The 23,880-nt window shown below is 40.6% G+C and overlaps 1 protein-coding gene and 1 non-coding gene across 3 annotated transcripts in view; both read right to left on the bottom strand.

Moving 5' to 3' along the window:
• The window catches only part of PCMTD1 (protein-L-isoaspartate (D-aspartate) O-methyltransferase domain containing 1), a 52,575-nt gene that overhangs the window by 12,935 nt on the left and 15,760 nt on the right, over window positions 1–23,880 (bottom strand). Inside the window, exons 1-3 of one of the 2 annotated variants that reach the window (XM_038766469.1) lie at window positions 19,082–19,178; window positions 14,186–14,288; window positions 1,016–1,187 (exon numbers count right to left, since the gene is read on the bottom strand). In XM_038766469.1, coding sequence (XP_038622397.1) covers window positions 1,016–1,187; window positions 14,186–14,288; window positions 19,082–19,121 — 315 coding nt within the window. In that variant the 5' untranslated portion in view covers window positions 19,122–19,178. Of the gene's footprint in view, window positions 1–1,015; window positions 1,188–14,185; window positions 14,289–19,081; window positions 19,179–23,880 lie in introns of those variants that run through there. The other variant, XM_038766468.1, reaches the window with a different exon arrangement.
• LOC119945650 lies at window positions 16,916–17,053 on the bottom strand. The gene has a single exon (XR_005456308.1). It is a non-coding gene; the product is annotated as a small nucleolar RNA SNORA7 (small nucleolar RNA).

A 23,880-nucleotide genomic window follows, 5' to 3' on the forward strand; every position in this document is an offset into this window, starting at 1 on the left:
TGGCCTGGTGGGCCCTGTCACTGAATTTCCTAAACCTCCTGGGAAGCCTACATTCTCTATCCACAACAATAGCAAGCAGAGGGAGTACGGCTCGAAAAGCCATAGGCGGCTGTACTTCTCCTAGCCGAGTCTAGATTCTAAGCTCATTGTGAGCAGGAACCATGTCTACCAACTCTGTTATACTGTACTCTCCCAAGCACTTAGTACAGTGCTCTGCACGCAATAAGTGATCGACTGATTAATTCCAAGCCTGGCCGCTTTGATGACCACGCCATGGACTCGTAACCATAGCAGCTTTGGAACTGGTTACAGGGCGCTGTAGGCCGATTTTGTCCACATCTTAAAATAAAGCCATGGCCGTTGAGAAAATGAGTTGGGTACCACATAAATCTCTCTACCGATAACCCACTGGTCTGCACCCTGCCCAGAGACTTCACAGCTTCTCTGAAAAGGGACACAGGAGTTGAAGAGTCACCAGGCAGACAGGAGAATCAACAATAAAAGTTTACTTTGGTTTCAACATTGGCAGCCTCTATTAGCTCTCCCTTTCCTCACAGAATTCTTAGTAGTGGGGGATGGAATATCAGAATTCTCACTCTTGCTCTCTCTCCCATGGGCTCCTCTGCTCCCGTGTCTTCCATCATAACAAAATATGAAAGCTCACTCTAGACTTAAGAGAAAAAACAAGGAAATGAAGGAAAACTAACTTGTGTCCTTCCTAAAAGCGAAACACGGTAGAGCACAGGGTTGGGAGTCTGAAGGACCTGGGTTCTTATCCCAACTCTGCCACTTGTCTGCTGCGTGGCCATGGGCAAGTCACTTAACTTCTCTGTGCCTCAGTTACCTCATCTGTAAAACGGGGATAAAGACCGAGTCCCATGTGGTACAAGGACTGTTCCAACCTGATTAATCTGTACCTACCCTAGAGCTTAGCAGAGTGCCTAGCACATGGTAAGCGCTTAACAAGTACCATTTAAAGAAAAAAAAGGTAGCAAGGGAAGAGAGCAGCAATCACCTGATCTTCTATAGGCATGACTAGAATGCCTCCAACTTTCAATAAAATTTTCATGTAGTTTTCATGGTCTTTCTGGACACCTGCTCCACAATAAATCCGGTCATATTGATGACTGTCAGATGATATCTCAAGGCAGTTACCAACTACAAAAGCAGGTTCACAAAACTCAAATCTGAAATGAGAAACAAAATTAAAACACTTCAAGACAGAAACGCTATTTTGAGAAAAAAAGGAAGAATCAACTGTACAAGTTCAAATAACGGGAAATTAAACTTGCAAGTCTCACACTTTAGCGCAGTTGAAGAATTAACAATGTATGAGGGTGGAATAGCATATAAAATTTGATTTGCAAACTTTGGCCTATGTGGACATCTGCACTGCTTGAATGTGTACTGTTCCGAAGAGAATATTTATTTTGTCAAAACAGGAACCTACGCTCGGCCCTTAAAAAATTCTCATTCTCAAAGCCAATAACTGAATACTAAGAAAAGCAAACCATAACATAGGTCTAAAAGAACTTGTCTTGGTGCCTGCCAGTAGGGTAGTGGGAGGATATTTCAGGGTGTAAAGAGTACGAAAAATGTTCAGCTCCAACGGTTCTCCTCAAGAAAGGGAAATGAGTTCAGGAGAGAGACACAGCAGTACTTACCTCATCCTTGGGCTTCTCAGGCTTATTCCTGCTGCCAGCGAAAGCTTTTTTAGTAGGCAGGATTCCCACTCACCCTGAGCATGGAGGAATCCCACCCACATCCCCACTCCCACTCATGTACGGCCTACAGAGTGTGACCTCGCTGAGGTGAGGGATATATCCCTCCTTCCCTACTCCTGGCTGGCAAACTTCAAAGGCAGGGCAATGACCAGGAAACTGAAAATCTCTCCCCTCTGCATGCCTAATTGCTATTGCCTTTGCTCCTACTTAAGATACCAGAATAGCAGGAGAATGCCAAGAACCCAGGCCAGGGTGGTCTCTTTTTTTTTTTTTAAATGGTATTTGTTAAGCGCTTACTATGTGCCAGGCACTGCTCTAAACTCTGGGTTAGATACAAGCTAAACAGGTTCAACACAGTCTGTGGCCCCCATGGGGCTCACAGTCCTAAACCCCATTTTACAGATGAGGGAACTAAGGCACAGAAATATTAAGTGACTTGCCCAAGGTTACACAGCAGACTGCCAGGCCTTTCTACCAAGACTTGTTCTCATTTAAATTGTTTCTCCTGCCTAAGATACACTTTCCTAGACGTCAAGCTTCCTTGGAAGCTGCATTAACTCTTTCAGTCCTTTGGGGCAATACTTGGAAATATGGAACAATAACTTACTAATAAAATGTCCCAGGCCCTGAAAGAGTTAATGCAGCCATCAAAAGTGTTAACTTTGAGAGAATATAATAACGGTAATGATGGTATCTGTTAAGTGCTTACTATGTGCCAAGCACTGTTCTAAACACTAGGGTAGATAGAAGGTAATCAGGTTGTCCATGTGGGGCTCAGTCTTAATCCCCATTTTGCAGATGAGGTAACTGAGGTACAGAAAAATTAAGTGAAAAAGTTAAGTGACTTGCCCAAAGTCACACAGCTGACAAGTGGCGGTGTCGGGATTAGAACCCACAACCTCTGACTCCCAAGCCCATGCTCTTTCCACTAAGCCATGCTGCTTCTCTTATACATTTGGAAAATCCGGCACTTACTTGCCTTCCATCCTCCACTCACTAATCCTCAAGATTGAGTTATGGTACAAAGTACTGTGCTTCTACAATAATACATAAATTTTAACAAGTCCCTAATTTTATGATTTTTAGATCAAGTACGCACACTACGCTGGGACTAGGGGACGTCATACAGATCCCACATAAAAATCACACAATTGTTTGCTGAAGATTTTAATAATCTCCTCTATAATAATAATAATCTCCTCTATAACATAGCATGTTTCACGGGTACGAATGTCCAAGTCCCTGAAAAGGCCACTGTGAATTAAGGATCAGGTTTTTAGGGGTGGACTAGAGAGACCAAAAGGAGGTGTGTAAAAGAGAGTGCTTGAGAAGCAGAAATTGTGTTACTTCCCTTTGCCACTCTTCTTGGTCTCAAGAAGACCAAGAGCCAGGTAGAAAAGTAGCAGCGTGCTGCAGCTGGAGAACATTCAGAAGCTGCTCAGACCAACATGACTACTCCAATCTAGAAATGGGCCCCGCAATTATTTAGCTGTCGGTGTGCACTGCACACATCATATTCTTAAACAGTGTGTCACTGGGCTGTCCCAACCTGGGTTCTCCTCCTCCTCATTCACTCTCTCTTTTTCTGATGATGCATGTGCATATACCTCAGTATCTTCATGCTTTTTACCTCCTTCCAATATTTTCTTTGGCTGGAAATCAACCCATAAAACCCCATAAAGCATAGTTGATGGACAGCACACTATTGGGTTCTTTGCCTGAGAATTAAGGAATGAATGAGGGGGAGAAACTAGAAATAATAATAATAATAATAATAACAATAACAGTGGTATTTTTAAGTGCTTACTCTGTGCCAAGCCTTGGGGTGAATGCAATATAATCACGTTAGACCCAGTCTCTGCCCATCATGGGCTGCACAGTCTAAGTGGAAGAACAGGTATCGACTCCCCATTTTACAGATGAGGAAACTAAGGCATAGAGAAGTGACCCGCCCAAGGTGCAGAGCAGACGAGTATCAGAGCTTGGACTAGAACCCAAGTCCTCTGACTCCCAGGCTGGTGCTTTTTCCACTAAACCATGCTGAAATGGACAGGAGCTGGAACTGAACAAATGGGGTAGTGGGGTAGTGGCAATTTTAGACTTTCTGTAACATTGAATTTTGAACAAAAGCTAAAGAAACACTAGAAAAACTGGGGAAAAAAACCTTAGTACACAGTAAGAAAATAGTAATCTCCAACGTACTTTTTTTGTTTTTTTATGATATTTGTTAAGCACCTACTATGTGCCAGTCACTGTACTAAGTGCTGGGGTTGAATCAAGCTAATCATGTTGGACACAATCCCTATCCCACATAGGGCTCACAGTTTTAATCCCCATTTTAAAGATGAGGTTACTGAGACACAGAAGTGAAATAACTTGCCCAAGTCAGGCAAAAACATATGGCAGAGCCAGAATTTGAACACAAACCCTTCTGATTCCCGGGACCATGCTTTATCCACTAGACAAAGCTACTTTATGGACTATGCTTTCCCAAGCACTGTACTAAGTGCTCTGCACACAATATGTGCTCTATAAATACCACTGATCAATTGATTGTTTCACTGTTTCCCCCCCCACCCCGGGCCCCTGGCACCCTCCAGACTCTGTTAAAACCAGGCCTCCAAGCGGCGATCCATTCCTGGACAAAATGGTCAGCCACCACAAAAAAATTCTATTTGTTGCCAGACTAGCTCAGATCAGGCTTGGGGAGGAGCCACCACCATTTATATAAAAGAATCAGCTTCCAGTATATAATAGGAGTGTTTGGGAGCTTAGATGGGCTAAAAATTACACAAGAATAATTACAATATTTGATTTAGTAATACAGCAAACACATTTTGCTACAACGTACTCCGTTAATGTATTTTTGTAAAGGTCATCAACATGCCACATATTTTCAATCACTCTTTAATGCCACAAGATTCATATACACTGAAGTACTTTCATATGAATTTCAACTCAATTTAGCATTCTTTCTTTAATCATACTTGCGCTCTAGGATGTCACCTTTGATTAACTCCAATCATACTGCCTCATATCCATGAAAATGGACTGGTAATTCAATTTCCAGTCTTCTGAAATGTTAAAGGATCTCTTTTAACCTACCCAAAAAAATAACTTGCTTAAGAGAATTCAGAATTTTTAAGGCAACTGGCCTAATGGGTGCACAAATATCAAAAGGAAGCAGATTTTACTAGGTTAAGTGAAATGGAACTGAAAAAATGTTCTGTTTTAGACAAATGCCAAACATGAAGCACCTCTTAGTAACACCCATGAATATTACTGGCATCTAAACATATGAAAGTTCTTAGAGAATTCTCCATCGAAAAAAATAAAGCTGCTAAGAAAGGCAAAATTTAACTGTGAATGTTGACATATTGTACATAATTAAAACCATTTCCTTCCAGGCATCAGAGTGCTTTAGTATCATCTTAGATGAATGACGAGATAGTAAACATTTAGTTATCTATAAAGCAGCAGTTAAGATAAATTCCTTGGTTTAAAATGAACATCTGTCTGATGCACACAGCACATGTAATTAAGAGGCACGATTACTTTGCAGATTTTAAAATTTTGAGAGGGTCCTCATTTTAATCACAAGCCTATATCTTAAAAGATGTATATATTTTAATCAATATTGGGCACTGGGTAGTCCATTACAATTGCATTTAAACTTTTCTAGAGAAAACAGACATCTGCAAGGTCAATGATCCAAGAAGTTTAAATGCCTTCATGCTTTTCTCTGCTTTCTGCTTAATACCAATTTCCGTGAATACAATTTAAATACCTTTATCATCAAAGAAATGCAACATAAAGGATTACTCGTAGGATTAATACTCTTAGAGAATACTGCTCAAGGGTAAGTGTACCTTAGTGATGATGCCACGTCAGACAGAGCTGATAAAAGTTTTCTCATCTCCAAACTCAGGTGAAAACAACAGGAAGCATATGTCAGTCTGGCAATATTTCCTCGGGTGACAGTAGGGAATCTAATGCCAGCAACGTGCCTGGACTATCGAACCTTTGTAACACTATTGTGAACTCACAGTCATAATTAATAGATAATTTGGGGCTTTTTGATACTGTGTAACACTATCCACAGGGGAAATCGGTGCAGTCCCCACTGCTTGGGTCAACTGGCAGCAAGCAGAAAGGGCATTACAGAGCCACTGCCAACCCTGATATTAGCCATCAGTTGGGTGAACATAAGAGACTAATCAGAAAGTCCACCTCGAGATTCTTGGAAAATATACCACCTGTACCACTTTAATCAATTGCTTTTCATCCTTTTGCTGAATTGCAACAAAATATAATAATTATTATTACTATTATTACGGTATTTGTTAAGTGCTACTGTGTGCCAGGCACTGTACTAAGCACTGGGGAGGTTATAAGCAAATGTGGTTGGACACAGTCCCTGTCCCACATGTGGCTCACAGTCTTAATCCCCATTTTACAGATGAGGGAACTGAGGCCCAGAGAAGTGAAGTGACCTGCCCAAGGCCACACAGCAAACAAGTGGCAGACACAGGATTCAAACTCATGACCTTCTAACTCCCAGGCCCATGATCTATCCACCATACTCACCTCACCATACTATTGCCAAATCCACTTAAGGTTCTCTAGATGAGTCAGAAATTGTTTGTGTCATTAAGCTATAAACAGAAGCCAGGAAAAAATTTCAAACCACTAGATTTGCCCCTGGGCAAACCACGCTAAAGAACTGTGCGCTAATGGGGATGGGATGGGTTGGGGTTTTTCACTGCTTGGAGTTCTGGAGAACGAGGGGTTGAGTTTAATAACCCAGAAATTCTCTTGCAAGGCATCAACTGAAAGTTTCATACTTCATGTTCTCCACAATTTCACAGAGGAAAATCTACTGGGAAAAGGGGACTTCTGAGAACTCAGCACAGTACTGAACTACCCCTCTACCTCCAGGAAGTACTGACCTCCCCAAAATGCTAGTCTGTTCCTTAAAGGGTTCATTTGGCTAAACTAGGTGCTTTCTTACAACTCTTTATCACTAACTAGTATTTTAAAGTTTTGTAAAAACCCATCCAACCTCCAAGGACAATTACAAAGTGACAGATACATGACTTTCAGGTAACTTCACCAGGGTCTGGGTTCAGCTTAAAGGAAGGTATCATGGAAGGAAATCAGCCTCAAAGCTTCAGGGGTTCTTTTGGGGCATGAGAAAGTCCCTTACCATTACTGAAGAATCTCAGTCAAAGGACTCGGAAGAAACATATTTAAGAAGTTAACAGAATTATCTGACAAGAGACAGTGGTTACATACATAAAAACTATTCATCCAAGGAGCATTTCTGAAAAACTTTACTGCTTATTACTATGTTCCAGTAGATTTCTGTAGGAATATTTGAGAGAATCATTTGTAGACCTATAGGCAGCTTTTACATGGAAGGTTGAGGATTTTATAATATGTTCCTTAGCCCAAGGAATTCTAAAGTATATCAACAATTTCACAAAATAAATCTACACAGGTTTTCAGTACTTTCCCTCTAGGTGTAAGCTCCTCTTCTATCAACTCTATAGTACTGCACTCTCTAAGCACTTAGTACAGTGCTCTGAACACAGTAAACACTATAAATACGACTGATTTCCAAAGCATCATTACAATTACCTTCGGTACAATTTTTTTCTATATCAGTGAATCCTTAAGTAGTTTTACCAAAAAAATTTAGCCCTTTGGCCAATGGCTTCATGCAGCTGACTGCAAATATAATACTGCACTTGCAAGTCTTGAAGACAGCAATAATTTAGAAAAGAAGGTTCCATCTTCTGAAATTTCTTGCAGTATATGACATTTGCAATGCTGCAGTTCTGAAGGGAAGCTAAATTTGGCAAAAAAAGAGTTGCCAGTGTTGCACAAGTTTATAATCTCCCTCATGAAGCCTTGATTTTCAAAAGTCCTGATTCTTCGTGCCATTTCACTTGATTTGGAAGAGTTTATAAAGCACTGTAATCAAAGTGATCGTTTCCTATTTAAGGGGAAAAATACTGTAGCAAATTTTCACTTCTTTCATAACTGCTTACACTCTCAAAAATCAAGACATAGTTTGACTTTTTCGATCAAGAGGATCTAGTCCAGTTGATATCTCAAGTTCAGTTTTAAGAATCCTTCCTGACACGTTCACTTGTGGCACCCATGAAGAAATGACTTCAAAAGGGGAAATTCTGTGGCTAGACTAGTTGCTGGAGTCTCTTCGTGATCCATTCTTACAAAAACTTTTTTTAACTACAGGAAAACCTGTTTGCAATATTCTCCTTAAAATAATGCATTAAAAATAATTTTGAGGAAATGAACAAATGAATGCATAATTTGATGAAGACGTTCAGAAGAAACAGTTACCCTGAAATGGACACTAGGGTAGTGGCCACTTACCTTCATAGTGATTTCCATTAGAGGTGAATGTTGTAATCTCTTGGTCTTGAGACGGGTAGGTAGACTGTTGGTGTCTTTCACAGCAGGGACCTTGCCAACTTGCCCATATAAGTCTTTTGATAAGCAGCTAGGAGACCGGGGTGACCTAGCCTTGCCCTGTAGCTCTCCCTCTTAGACGGATACTCTAGGTCTAGGAGCTGACTGAGAGTAGAAAAAACAACATTCCCCTTCAATAAGCTGCTAATGTGGGCTCGGACACTTTGCACAATGTGCTATAGGAATCAACCAAATTGAAAATTTTGACAATTATTTCAAATGAAGAAGGCGGTTTCAGAGACATGGAACAGAATGCTACTATGTCAAATCAAGCCAAGAAACTGCCAACTGATTTACATCAAACTTTCAATTCCCTCATAACAATTTACCTATGGACATACTTAAATGGAATGGAAGGTACTTGTAAAGGTACCACTTCTAGTTGGAAAAAGCTCGGGGCGGAGAGGAAGAATGAACATAAGATTCTCCATTGTATTTACATATAACCAGGAGATTGGTGGATACAAGTGAGGAAATAATTAAAATAACGTTGGGCGAGGGGAGAAGAGGGTTGAGGTATAGTCTCGGTTTTCCGAAAGAGGAGTGATGCCAATACTTGGAACATTCACCAGAATACACTAATGGCATTATTGAAAGAAAGTGATCACGTTCCACTGCAGTGAAACATGCTGATTTCAGAATGAATTACGCCCGGAGACTCTGAAATAGCCAGAAGAAGCCTCCAACCTCACAGATTTCTATCTCTACCAATTACTAAAATTTGGCAGAGAGATACGAGATATTCCACCGGTTGCTCCTCTTTTCCAGCAGATCTCACTTTATTTTCTGAAAACTTCTGATTGCTCAGCTTCATACATTCAGCAAAAGGGGTGGGGGTGGGGGATTTTATTTTCAGATTCACCACTGGCTTTAGGTTTTATTTAGCCCTTTTCCTCCCTCTCAACTGCCTAGGCAATTATTGTATTCAAGAAATCTGAGGTTCTACATTTTAATATCTATAAAAAGGTGTAAGATGCTTTATGTGAGGAATCCTCTTATGATTACTGTTTCTGAACTAGTACTTTTGAATTGTACCAGGAATGAATAAATCAAAACCCTCAGTTTTCAGAAAATGGAAATAGAATCATGCACAGTTGCCAATCACATCCCTAAAAACTCAAGAAGAATTGAAGACCAAAAGAAATGAGACTCCAATTTAAATATGAACAATTCAGGTAATTGGAGCACAAACACCAATCACTTTAACTTTTTTTTTAAATCAACAAAGGGCATCCATTGAGAATTCAGTGCAAAACTATTCAATAGTCATCTGAATTAGGTAGCTATTTTAACTGAATTACTGGTCTTGAAAAATGTAACATTAATACTTCAGGAGTCTTAAGGCATATTTAAAATAGGTACAATACACTGAACACAAGTTTACTCACCTTTGAATAATTCTCGTACCCTAACATGAAAGAAATGGTCTAAAGAAATAGCACCTTTCCTGAAGCCTGAGAGGACTAGAATGCACAAATGGTGTGGCTAGAATATGAATCTAGACTATGCTAGACTATTCCCCTCAAATAAAGCGGAAAGGAACCAAGCAGAAGAACTAACAGACTAGGGTTTAAGTCAGCATAGAATATGAATCAAGACTATGCTAGACTATTCCCCTCAAATAAAGCAGAAAGGAACCAAGCAGAAGAACTAGCAGACTAGGGTTTAAGTCAGCACAGCAGGAGTTAAATAGTACTACAAATACAGTGGCCCTCAGTAAATATTTGAAGATTAACGAAGATAATGACATGGCTGTCTGGCACTTACTTTTTTTTTGAAATGGTATTTGTGAAACGTTTACTATGTTGCAGGCAAGCACTGTACTAAGTGCTGGGGCAAATCAAATCAAGGTAATCAGATTGGACACAGTTCCTATCCCACATAGGGCTCACAGTCTTAATCCGCAATTTAGAGATGAGGTAACAGGCACAGAAAATTTAGTGACTTGCCCAAGGTCATACAACAAAGTGGCACAGCTGGGATTAGAACCTAGGCCCTGACTCCCGAGCCCATGCTCTTTCCACTAGGCCACACTCCTTCTCTTGCAGATTTACTGCATTTTAAACATGTTCATTTCAGAAAGAAGTGGATTAAGGCAATACTTCCTGCTGAACTGATGGTCTGCCTAAAACCTTACCACCAACGATCTCTACAAAGATTTCCTCTTCTGTTCTTCTCCAATCAAATCTATTGCTTGGATTTCTTGGCTCTTTCGATCAAATTATTCTCAAGAAAAATTCTCCCTACCTCTCAGATTGTGACCTCAATGAAGGACAGGGGCTGCAACTGACGATCATCTTGTACTTTCTTATGGTATTATATTAAGCACTCCATTATGTACCAGGCATTGTACTAAACAATGGGATACATACCAGCTAATTAGGTTGGACACAGTTTGGGTCCTACATGGGGCTCACCATCTTAATCCCCATTTTACAGATGAGGTAACTGAGGTACAAAGAAGTGACTTACCCAAGGTCACACAGCAGATAAGTCACAGAGCCAAGATTAAAACCCAGGTCCTTTTGACTCCTGAATCTACCCTGGAGTGTAGTACGATATCTGCCACTCCGGGAAGCTTTTATTAAACACTTTATCGGAGTGACATAGTATTTACGGCTACTCATTTTCCATTTGGAATTCTCCATCTATTTTTCTTTCGGAGAATGAGGATGATAGTGCAGACGGAAGGCTGTCTGCAGGAGGTGAGTTGAATTATGCTCCAGGATGGGCTATTGGCCATAGAAACCAAGTAGCTGCTGGGGGGCCAGGAGCCTGCAGCCTGTCAGGAGGGGAAGAGGTAGGACTGTTTGATAGCAAGGGCAAAACCAGGTGGTAAGTGAAAGGTTGGGGTGGAGAGAGAGGGGAGAAGGAAGGGAAAGACAGGAGCACAACCAGGGAAATAAAGGGAACCCAGAGGCAGAGAATGAAAAAGCTGACTTCCCTACACCTAAACCTTTCCCCCACCTCACTCCTTCTTTCACCCCAACTCCAGCCTTTCTTTTATATTACTTATTTCAACCTTCTATCCTTACTCTCCCTTTTCTCCTCCATATGCTAACACTACAGGCTATGTTCTGACAAGGAACACAGAGGAGGGTAGCATCCAAGTGCTGGGTGCCCCTTCCTTCCTCTCCCCCTCGTCCCCCTCTCCATCCCCCCCATCTTACCTCCTTCCCTTCCCCACAGCACCTGTATATATGTATATATGTTTGTACATATTTATTAATCTATTTATTTATTTTATTGGTACATATCTATTCTATTTATTTTATTTTGTTAGTATGTTTGGTTTTGTTCTCTGTTTCCCCCTTTTAGACTGTGAGCCCACTGCTGGGTAGGGACTGTCTATATATGTTGCCAATTTGTACTTCCCAAGCGCTTAGTACAGTGCTCTGCACATAGTAAGCGCTCAATAAATACGATTGATGATGATGATGATGATGAATTCCTCTGTTCAGCTAAGGGGAATGCTCTTGCACAATATCACCAGGGCTTGGTCCAAAGCAACTCAAGAAGCATACTCCAGAGTGTGCCACGGAATCAAATCAAATGCATATTTCCCTCTCTAAGAATACACCTGGAACAGCCATAGTATGAAGCCAAAAGCTTATAAAAGACCCTCTGATCCCACTTCATCAACCAACTGAAATCTGTTCATACCAAAATTAACACTGAGGTCGAAGTTGTCATTTTTATTCTTGAGTTTCTTTAGTCAATTAAAATACCTACACTGTTGATAAAGTTCATTTAATTAATCTTATTTTGTATAGTAAATAAATCCCTACACATGTTAAATCCACAGAAAAAGATTAAATGATCCATCCATCCAATGCTTGAGGAAAATACAGTCCAAATAGAAGATTGGACTCTCTAAAAACAACTGTTAATAACAAAGGACTGAATCAAAGGTCCAAACAGGCTTGGCGTATGGGATCAGGAAGATCATACTGCATAGGGTTTGCAAGCCTTAAAGAAAATATTCTACCTCTTTAGTTGAAGGCCTTGGACATAATATAAAAAATTAGTAGGCAAACTCTCCAGATATCCTGTGAATCCTGAAAAATACTCAAGGGTAAGAGAGTATGGTAAAAAAAAAAAAAAAAAAGAAATTGGATATCTTTCAAAATGTTATAATCATAAACTCAAAGGGCTGAAAAGGATCTCAGAGGTAGTCCGGCAATAGAATAGGAAGTGATCTGATTGATTTAATTCTGCTTTAAATGCATGCCTAATTATAAACTTGAAAAAATATTTGGGTGTGACTTCTAAAAACTGAATATTAACAATAAACACCCGTGGGAAAGTCTGCATATCCATACAAATTAAAAATGATCTCCTCAACATATTTATGGATGGTGAAAGATAAAATGAAAGTTTTACCTCAAATATAGTTTTTTGAAACAGTTGCAGGTTAAGCTGTCATTTTGAGCTTGACTAGTGAAATACATTTTAGCTTGTGTAAAATTATCCAGTCACTGCATGCAGTGCCTGTGGCTGAATATGAGACAACACTGTTCTCTTAGGATGATCCCCGGTTTCAAAGTTTGGTTCAATGAAAATATTCAAAGAAAATTCTAACAATTTCCAGTGGAAAAACCAAGCTATTTTACTCTCATTATAAACCTAAGTAGAATTGGCCTATAGAACTTTGAAGAGTTACTGATAATATATTTGGTATTACTTATTATGTGACCTATCCTGAAATATCCCACATCATCATTAGTCTGTTCACATTAATCTCACATGTGGGTTCATTAAATTTCAAAGTCTAGATATCGATTAAAAACCCTGTGTGCCAAATGTGAGATGGTAAAGAAGGCAAGGAAGTGACTTTAGGAAGTCGTTTTATTTCTTATTTTAAAAAAAGTTTAAAAGTTATACAAACTATTCAAACAATGCAAAAAGGCTGAGAAATTAAGGACAAAAAAGGCCATCAAGCAGAGTACAGGTCTAACAGTAAATACTTACCTTATTGCATTTACTGATATCTGTGACCAGTTATAAGTCTGGTTGTGGTCTGAGATAAATACCTAATCTCTATTCAGCAACATTTAACTACCCTCAGAGAAGCCATATGAATGAACACTTTTGTGTTTAAAAAGTAATTCAAACCAGAAACGAAGTGATAAATGCTTATAAACAGAACCATTTAGATAAGGGGAGATAAAAAATACTTCTCTTTTTCAGAATTAGAAAATCTCTGGTAAAGAATCTGTGACAACCAAAACCAGAGTCAACAACTGAAACATTAATTCTACTTTGGTAAATGAAAACTCCTTTAATTTTCTAGTTTAGCTTTCTTTGGAGTTCCTCAAAAACCTCTACATAAATGAATTCGCTTATTCTAAAAAAATGATCTGAATGTTGCTAATTAGCAAATATTGGCAGCACACAGTAGAGCTTAATGGAACTGTAATTGCTATTTGCCTTTTACTGGTGTGAAAAGTGAGGGCTGGAGAGATTGGGTGACATCCTAAATTTGTACAATTCCCAACAAAGATCAAATTTCAGCTCTCTTCTCATCTTGCCATGTTTTTTTTTCCAGAAAGTCATCCTATCATCTCTCTAAGAACATCAAAGGCAACTACAGTTCAACTAAAAATCAAAGATGTTTTAAGCCAAAATAGACCTATCTCTATTCACACTCTGAATAAAATAACAATAACAGACATTATTTCTTCAATTACTTTCTACTCACATCTAAATTTAATTCTGAAGCAAAAATAAAATGATGAAAAGTAAGAATGATTGTCTGAAACCTATTTCAGTGGCTTCTGCTGTCCTTCACTTTCAAATCATCCGTTTGGGGACTTCCAAAGAACCTGAGAAACTGATTTCAATACCACCAAAAACTAAAAAGTATTGAAAAACACACAGACATGTTTTTATGAAAATAATTTGGACAGAAGCACTTAGCAATGGATGACCTCCAAACCAGTGCTGCAGATTTCAATACTTACTTATCAAAGCTATCACTATTTTTGATGAAGCTCTCCAGTTTTTCCTTGGCATATTCCACCACATCTGAATGAAGCTCAATTCCATGATTTATTCCAAAAGGACCTGCAATTGTAGCAGCAGTGGTGTCATAAAAAAGTCACAATGTGCATTTCTTTCCACAGCCCTTTTAACCTACAATGATTTCGTGATACTCCTCGTGAGTTATGAGCAGAGCTTAAAATACACATTGATCTAGACTGTAGACTCATTGTGGGCAGGGAACGTGTCTAACTCTTGCTCTGAACTCTCCCAAGTGCTTAGCACAGTGCTCTGCACACAGTAAGCACTCAAAAAATACCACTGATTGATTGATATATACAGTGATTATCACTGAGGAGAAGATTAAGAGCTCTGGGTAACAATCTCTAAGCCTCTGCTTTAGTGCTATACAAAAATTGTACAAACATCCCTAGCCACACAGGGGTATTAGGTTCAAAAAATGGCTTTCAGTGCTCTGCACACAGTAAGCGCTCAATAAATACGATTGAATGAACAAATTTCCAATCCCTTTTGGAAGTTTTGGATGATCTGCCTGGGAAAGTGTGTGCCAGGTGTACAGTAAATATCAAGCTGGTTTGAGAAATTTGGCTCCTCATTCTACTGAGAAACATCATGGTGTAGTTGATAGAGCACGAATGAGCACCGGAGTCCGAAGGTCGTGGGTCCTAATCCCGGCTCCACCACTTGTCTGCTGTGTGACCTTGGGCAAGTCACTTCACTCCCCCTTCTAAACTGTGAGCCCGTTGTTGGGTAGGGACCGTCTCTATATGTTGCCGACTTGTACTTCCCAAGCGCTTAGTACAGTGTTCTGCACACAGTAAGCGCTCAATAAATACGACTGAATGAATGAATGAACTTCACTGGGCCTCAGTTACCTCATTTTTAAAATGGGGACTGAGACTGCGAGCCACACATGGGACAGGGACTGCACCCAACCTGATTTGCTCGTCTCCATTCCAGCGCTTAGTACAGAGTCTCACACATAGTAAGTGCTTAACAAATAGCATAAGTATTATTATTACTGTTCCAGTTAACTAAAATTGCTCACTTAAGAAGGCCTAGAATCTTGGTTATACATTGGAAATGCTGATAATAAAGGTTTTGCCCAAATTTACAAGAAGTCTGCTTCAAGGCCATTAGAAGTTGAAACTGAAATATGAAGCTAAACAGCAAAATTTCATGAGCAATTTGGGCTGCGAATATCTCTTAGACCTCCCTCACCACTCCAAGCCCTATTTTTCACCATTAAAAACATGTTTAGCCCTGGGTTATTTGCTTTATAACCCCACAAACCAGGGCGAGGCCCGAAGCCAGAATCAGGAGAGTGGAGGACGACCTCACTCTCTCTTGGTTACATTTTACTTGATTTCATAGTTGGCCGATCCTCTCTATTCCTCTGGGTTACGGTGCTCATTTGGGGTCAAAAAATGGGCTTTCATTAAAACCTAGTAACTAAGACAAATCCACAATATATTAGATACCAATAAAGATATAGTCCTAAAAACTGGTTTGCCTATATAGACCTTGGGAGAGTAACTTTCCACACTTTTAAAGGATCATGGTAATCCATACAAATGCCTTTTCATTTGATTCTTTGACATCAATATTGATTTGCAGTTCTTTGTTCCTGGGGCTGCTTTGGTCCCAATAAACAATACCTGCTCCTCTAGGTCTTCTTCCTACTGTTTTAATGCTAGGTTTCCCCCCACTCCACCTTCCACTAGTACCGATGCAAATCAAGTGTCCTGTTCACCCCAATCTCCCACACAATCAGTTCTGGCATTATCTCTGATTTCTATCCAAAGAAAGGAAAAGGGAAGAATTTTTCTACTATGCCCAGAGCACACACCTCCCAGACTTTGAAGAGCAAATGAGACTAATGATGGGGAGTGGTGCATGGCAAATTTCAAAGATACAACAACAAAAAAATGATTTGCACGAATTTTCTGCATTTCTGTCCTGTGTAGTTCTGTTGCACTGAACTGATACACCCTTCAAAATATGGGAGCTGAGAGCCATTATTATATTTTACACCACTAACTAGGAAGTCAACTGACTCTCCCCCTTTAAGCTGTAAGCTTGTTGTGGGCAAGAAATGTCCATGTTTATTGTTTTATTGAACTCCCCAAGTGCCTAGTATAATCCTCTGCACACAGTAGGCACTCATAAATTCTATTGATTGACTGGCTGATGACCAGCTTTCTAAACAGTGTTTTATATCCTGATTGTGAGCACTACTATTTCTTGAGTTGTATTTTTAAGGACTCATAAATTCAATCATTCAGTAATTTCATATTGATATCACAGTTGCTTCTTTGTGATCCTACACTAAACAAATTCCTATGATTCGTCCCCTGACTGATTACTTGATTCATAAGTTAGATTGAGGATGGCTAGATATAGATGGATTATTTTTATATTAAAACATTTCAAAGCTAAATACTACTCATTTAATGAACAGCATGTCTTGTGTTATGCTGTCAAGTTGTCCTCGACCCACAGCGACACCATGGACACATCTCTTCCAGAACGCCCCACCTCCATCTGCAATCGTTGTGGTAGTGCATCCACAGAGTTTTCTTGGTAAAAATACGGAAGCGGTTTAGCATTGCCTCTTTCCATGCAGTAAACTTGAGTCTCCATCCCCGAATCTCTCCCAAGCTGCTGTTGCCCAGCACAGGGGAGTTTTGACTTGTAGCAGATTGCCTTCCACTCACTAGCCACTGCCCAAGCTAGGAAGGGAATGGGCATGCATCTGTTTGACTCTCCCTCCCATAGTTGAGACTGGTAGAGTACTGGAAACTCTCCAGGTGCGACCCTGAAAGGGGCGAACAGCATGTGCTCGCTGAAATTAAGAGATAAACTACGAAATATTATGGATATTTTAAATGTTTCTGAAGTCTGACCAGATTTCCGTTTAGCTTTTAGAATCATACGTTCATCAGTAGAGAGCACTAGCAAATATGTCAAGCTTACAACAAGGCTCTGAGAAGCAGCACGGCCTAGTGGAAAGAGCATGGGAGTCAGTGGACCTGGATTATAATCCCAGCTCTGCCAACTGCCTGCTATGTGAACTTGGGCAAGTCAAATAAACTTCTCTATGCCTCAGTTTCCTCATCTGTAAAATGGAGATTTAACAGGTGTCCTCCCTTCTACTTATACTGTGAGCCCCATGTGGAACAGGGGCCAAGTCTGTACGTACTCCAGTGCCTAGTACAATGCTGGGCACATAGTAATACTGTGTTTAACAAATGACACAATTATCAAGTCTTTCTAAACATTCATCTAGGATAACATAAAACTAAAGCATCTTAAAAGGGTAGAGAATACTAAAACAATAAGACAGCTAAGGAGACTATTGTTTAAATGTTAAGACTAACATTTTAAAGTGAAAATTTGCATACACGGGGTTGGATAAGGAAACAGCTGCCATTTACCTGTGGTTACACAGAGCTGAAAATATCCTTTGAAATATAGCAGAATCAGGCTCCAGATACCTTATGGCTATCCCCCAGCCAATATGGATCCAGATAGGGTGGAAAGCAAGGCATTATTCAGAAACTAGAGTCAGCTCATTACAGCTTGGAAATTTAACAGCAGCAACTTTCACTCCTGCGATACTCTGGAATTTCCAGACTGTCCAGAACACAGTGACGTGAGTGCTGCTACTTTGCCCAAATTGCAAGAGGGTGAAATGCTTTTAACATGCTAGGACTTGGACAGATCATGGCAAATTAGAACTTATCCTCCTTTGTATTTCACCCTCAGATTGTCTAGCTGCGGCCAATGGGAAAGGTGAGGAGAACCTAACTCTATCCTCTGCAAATGGATGATAGGGTGCTATAATTCATGAGTGGTGCCCATGTTAACTGAAGTCGTGGGCATTGCATAAGGACAACACATGACACACATTAACGGGGTGTGCAACCAAGAATGCACAGCCTCATTTAGGAGTGTGCCCAGAGGCAAATCGAAATGGAGTGTCTGGGCTGTCTGTGGGCAATCACGCTGTCAGTAGAGGTGCCGACTTTTCATTTTGAATGTGGGATGGAAAGCGGGAGGGGACTCGACAGAGGGAGGACTACAGGGGACAAGATAGGCCGGGCAGGCTTTTCAAGAGCTAATCGGCCAGACTTCCTTGCTGGGGGTTTTCAGCCCTGCCTGGAAGCTCTCAGGTCTTGTCAGAGGCAAGGTGGATTATCTGCAAGCAGGAATACCCTGGCATCTCCACGAAGCGGGCACCCATGGCTCTCAGGAACCCCGCTGCTGATGTAATCCCCGCGACAACTACAATGCCCATACAATGCAACTTAAAGAGCTACCCAGGTCAAGCAGCGGGGTGGAAGAGGAAAGAGCTGCCACCCGGTAAGTAATTCTCCACTTAGAGCAGACACTCTTCAAATGCGGAATAAGGAGAGGGCAGTAGTGGCAGGTGATTTTTCTTCCAAAGCTCTGGAAGGATTATTGTGTGGCACACCATAATGAAGAATAATACACCAGATGGACCATGAAACCATGTTGTTCTAGCACAGAATCTTGCATGGGAACAAACAAAATTCTCTAAGGGAAGTAAAAATGCTGAAGAGGGAAAAATGAAGATACAGGAAATCCTGCATTAATAGTAAAGAGGTCAATACATTTTAGTGAAGTGGATAAGAAATTGGTTATTAATCACAGCAAAATGTCACATCATCAAGGGAATATGGTGGAAAGATGAGACTGACTACGCAAAAAAAATTAACAGAAAGTGTGGTATATGCTAATCGAAAAGGGAAAAAAAGAAAATGGTGGAAAAAATTTATATTATGTATATATTTCTACCATTTTTCTTAGCTTTGAAAAATCTTTTTCTTTACCTTTTTTGCTTAGCATGTGACATAAAACAGCCAAGTGCATGGAAGGGTTAATGCCATCTTTAAAACTAAAAGTCAGTGAGAACACACCAATACCTAATTAGAAATAAAAAGGACTAAGTATATAGCTGTTTGTTTCAAAGATGATGCTACAGGCAGTAGGATACCGAAGTATGGTGCTCTGGTGAGGAAGAAAATATTTACCTTGCAACCTTCCCCGACACATGTCTGCCTAGAAATTAACAGACTCCTTACCCATCCATCCCCACCTTACCCATCCCTATCAGCACAGCTTCCTGGTGAGTAGCTACGTAAGGAATTCAATCAAGAACAGCAACTAAAAATCTGAAATAAATAATAAAAGACACAGTGGAAACAAAAATATGAAAATAGCATTGCAAATCCATGACAATAATTCTATGAACGTTTCAATCAGAAAAATCTTGGAGAAACAGAAAAAAGAATGTCTGTCGGTTGAAAGAAAGGAAATCTACAACTGAGTCCACCAAAACAAAGCTTTTTCAAACACATTTTTAGAAGACACTGTCCAACAGTTTTTATTCTCTAAGAATAAAAAAGGAAAGGGGGAGGGGGAAAATGTAGATAACTGGCATATGCATATATATATAAGAAATTAACTTTTAATCATGGGGAAAATGTCACGTGATAAAGGGAATCCTGAAGAATTGGCAAGAGTATTTCAATTTTCTCTTCATCACACCTTCCTGGCTTAATGTGTGACCTTGGACAAGTCACTTAATTTCACTGGGCCTCAGTTCCCTCATTTGCAAACTGGGAAGTCAGTACCTGTTCTCTTTCCTACTAGACCGTTTGCCTCATGTGGGATATATTTATCTGGTATCTACCCCAGCCCTTAGTACAGGACTTGGGACAAAGTAAGCTCTTAACAAATACCACAATTATTATAAATATTAATTATTATTATTATTTTTGTTGTACTTTTGAGGACAAGACCCTATAAAACATCCAAAACCAACCAGCATGCAGACGTGTCACTCATCCCACCTGTCGCATCAACATCAATTTCGGGCTATGCTCAACATCAAATGCCTGGACAAAATCATCACAACGCAGCTGCCCTGGGTGTGACATCTGACAAGAATGGATGACGGCAAGATACCCAAACAGCTTCTGTATTGCACACTGAAATGAGGAAACCTAAAACAAGGAGGCTAGAAGAAACACTTTAAGCCTTCAGTGAAACGAAGACTCAGACAGTCCCGCACCCCAGCTGAAAGTTGAGAGTTGTCACAATGAATCTGGAAAGGAATGGTTTTGCTGGAGAAGGAGCTCTAAAAGGACTGGGGCACATGAAGGCAAAAGCCAAGTGACAAACATAACAGCCCTACAAAGATCAAGCTTTGAGTGCCTACAATACGACTGGAACTCAGGGTCCTGCACGGACTTTTTCCAGTCAGAGATGATATCATCAGGGGCATCTTCTGCCGGCAGGAGGGAAAACCAGAGCAGTAAGTGATGTTATAGTTTCTGGGTGATGAATTCTTATCATCATGTCATGCCCTGGTCAGAGCGGGTAAGATATGGAAATGACACTGATCAACAGTGAAGGAGCAGAGTGGAAAAAGTTAAAAATCCACATTTTGCACCTCCCCAGCCAGGAGTGAATGAACCATGATTTCCCCCAAAGCTCCCTGGGTTAGACCCGTGAAAGGACACATAAAAATGAGACATGCTCACTGCCCACTACCTAATCACACCCTTTAACATTCTCTCAGAACATACTGGGAAGTTATACTGCATCTGCATTGGCAGCTAGAAACTAGAGTAAATGTGTAGCAAATATATTAAAGAATGTAAAAATACCTTTTTGCTTCTCTACCTTCCCCGGAAACTCAGTGATTATTTCACTGAAAATATTTTCCATCCAATTTCAGAGTAATCTTTAACAATCTCATTTTTAGTTGATTTTGTACAGGACTTAAATAGGCTTTGACGGCCATATAAACTAAATAAGGAGGTTGTAAGAACTACATCAAGAAAACCATTTACCATTTCTAAGAAGCATCTCCAGGACCTCTTAATTGCTTCAAGGGTGTTTTCTAATATCTAGGCTAATCAATCCCATAGGGTATGATAGATTGCAAAGAGCCTTTTAAATAGGACCTGTAAAAAAGCAGGTGACACCTTACAGAGAAATACAAAGGCATGCTTCCTACAACTAATAACCTTAGGTTGTATTGCCAACAAAAAAATGAAAGCATCTATTGCAATGATACAACCAAGAGTTGCCCCCAGATACCCACAGCTGAGACAAACATCCACTGAAATGTCAAAGCATTTGTGGTAAACACAGGTAGTCCCTCAAAATCCAAGAGTACATAACTGTCAATTATCAGTTGCAGGAGAAAGCATAAAACAAGGCCTCTTTATTTTAGCCTCAAGTGACCTGACTGCCAAACGCAAATGCTTCCCCCTGTGTACCAACAATACTTCTTCAAATTGGACCTCTACGAGTTGGCTTCTGGCCATGACCTCAACTCAGCAATAAACTAGATATTATGGTGACTGGGCTGAGTGCAGCAGATGAAAAAAGATTTGGATCCACACAACTGTTACTGAAACCCAATAGTCTTTTACCATTTCTCCAAGGAGCTGCATTATTGAACGTTGAGAAAATAGACATAAGAGTGCTGGATGCGAATTTGTCAGGTATCACTATTCTCTGCACCTAAAACTGCTTCGCTAACAATGCTCTTTTTGTACCGAGACATGAAATCCTTGTTTCAGACGCAGGACTAAGTACAAATCGTCACCACGCTGGTTTGAAGGCACACTCTAAAAGGTGTGATGACCAAGATGTCTGCAATTGTCTTTTGGTAAACCTCATTAATTTTGCAGCCCAACCTCCAGGTCCTACAGCAGTGGTTCTGAAATCTTTTCCTCCTACTCCTAAAATACTCAAGACCCCACAACACCTGTTGGTGTTCACGCGTTCGTGTTTGCACTCTCTCTCTCTCTCTCTCTCTCTCTCTCTCTCTCACACACACACACACACACACACACACACACACACACACACACACACACTCAAAATAACTTGCTGCTGAGAAGCAGAAGGTCACAGTAAGACCTTTCCTTTGCGTTGCCTATTTTAATAATATGCTGGTTCTCCTTTAAGGTTGGTTTGGTCCGTGTAAGGTGGAAAGAGAAGTTATTACAGGAAGGGTGAATGGCAAACAGAGACTCAAGAGGTAGGGGTAGATAGGGAGCTATGTTGTATTCTAAAATCGAGTAAACAAATCAGGAGAGCTAGACTTGACTAGGAATAGATCAAGTGGGCAGAATCTCATATTCTGAGCATCCTCTGGGCACAAGTTTGGAAGGGGGACCATGACCCCCCCCAGCAGATCCAGAGAGCATGGTGCCACTACACACGGAAGTTGTTCAGTTCTCATGTGCTCATTGGACCTATAAATTTCAGAAGACTACAGGAGCCCCAGGAAGGTGGCCACCTTAATTTTCCTTCTGCCCCCCGCTTCCAACCATTAGTGGCCTTAGGACCAGCCAAGTGTAACCTTACGTCAGGGTTTGATTTCACTTTTAGAATTCCTACCAGCTTGGGACTCCACTAAACAGTAGAAGGTACTTGGGAAGAAAGAGGAGAGTAGTGCTAATAGGGTTGACATGGTAATAGGGATATTATGCTAACGAGCCACACCGAACTCCATATCCAGGTCATTCACCTGGTTTAATCCTGGTCACTCTGGTTTTCAGGTAGCTTGACCCCTGTCTGGTACTAATATGGCACAGGACACTTCTCTACCCATTATTTAAAATGCCCAGTTTGATATCTAAAATTTTCTTTAGATCATTTACAAGGGAGAACTGTTTTATGTTTATCATCTTCTTAAAATCTACCCCCAAACTCTTGGCTTCCTGGCTGGTATTTTCCATTGGTTTTATCACGTAAAAGTCAGTCAGTGATCTCAAATTTCTAGGTGATACTGTAGTGGAAAACAGGAGGGTCAAAGATTTATCTCCTACATACAGAATCACCCTGAAAGTAAGGAAATCTATTTTTTGACATTTCTTGGACTTCTTCTGAACAGGTGCCATTAACTATTAAGACAAATAACCACACACCCAAGGACTAGAACGTTTTGAGAAATACCGCAAATGCCTGTGAGGCGAGTTTAAATGATGTGGAAAAGGAAACCAGATACAGTTTAAGTAGCTACTCCTGGTGGCGTGTTCATAAAACCAACAAACTTTAGTTCAAATAAAGAGAAAGGGGAAAAAGCAGGAGTTGCATTTCTGTGAGGGATAGTCTCCAATTTGCTTCATGAAGTGCTATTTACTCCAACAACTTCAGTGAGTTTCAATATCCTGAAATGCTCACTACCAAATTCTGTTTGGATTTCCTACTAGCGGGATTTCCCACACTTTGCAGGGTTTCAAGGACATGGTGGTTGGGGGAGGGAGGGGGGGTTTGGAGGCAACTGAAGTAGACAAGGGGTCAACAGATACTCACCAAAGGGAAGTCCTTGAGAAGCTGCAGCAGCAGCAGAAGAGAGGAAAAGAGCTGCTGCCATGTCACCACAGAGCCGCCTCGTCCACCCCCGTTCAAAGCAGAGGTGGGGCACAGTCCCAGGGGGCTGCAGCTGCTCTCCCTCACCAGCTCAGGTGACTGTGGATTCCCCTCCCCGCCCACCCCGGGGCTCCCCCGAACCCCACCTTCACCAGGAGCCCTGGAAGGAGTGGAGTGGCAGCCCCCGGATGAAGGATGAATTCAAAATCCGGCCACTGCCGCCCTTGGGATC

The sequence above is a fragment of the Tachyglossus aculeatus genome, chromosome 25, assembly GCF_015852505.1.
Source record: "Tachyglossus aculeatus isolate mTacAcu1 chromosome 25, mTacAcu1.pri, whole genome shotgun sequence".
Classification (NCBI taxonomy): Eukaryota; Metazoa; Chordata; class Mammalia; order Monotremata; family Tachyglossidae; genus Tachyglossus; species Tachyglossus aculeatus.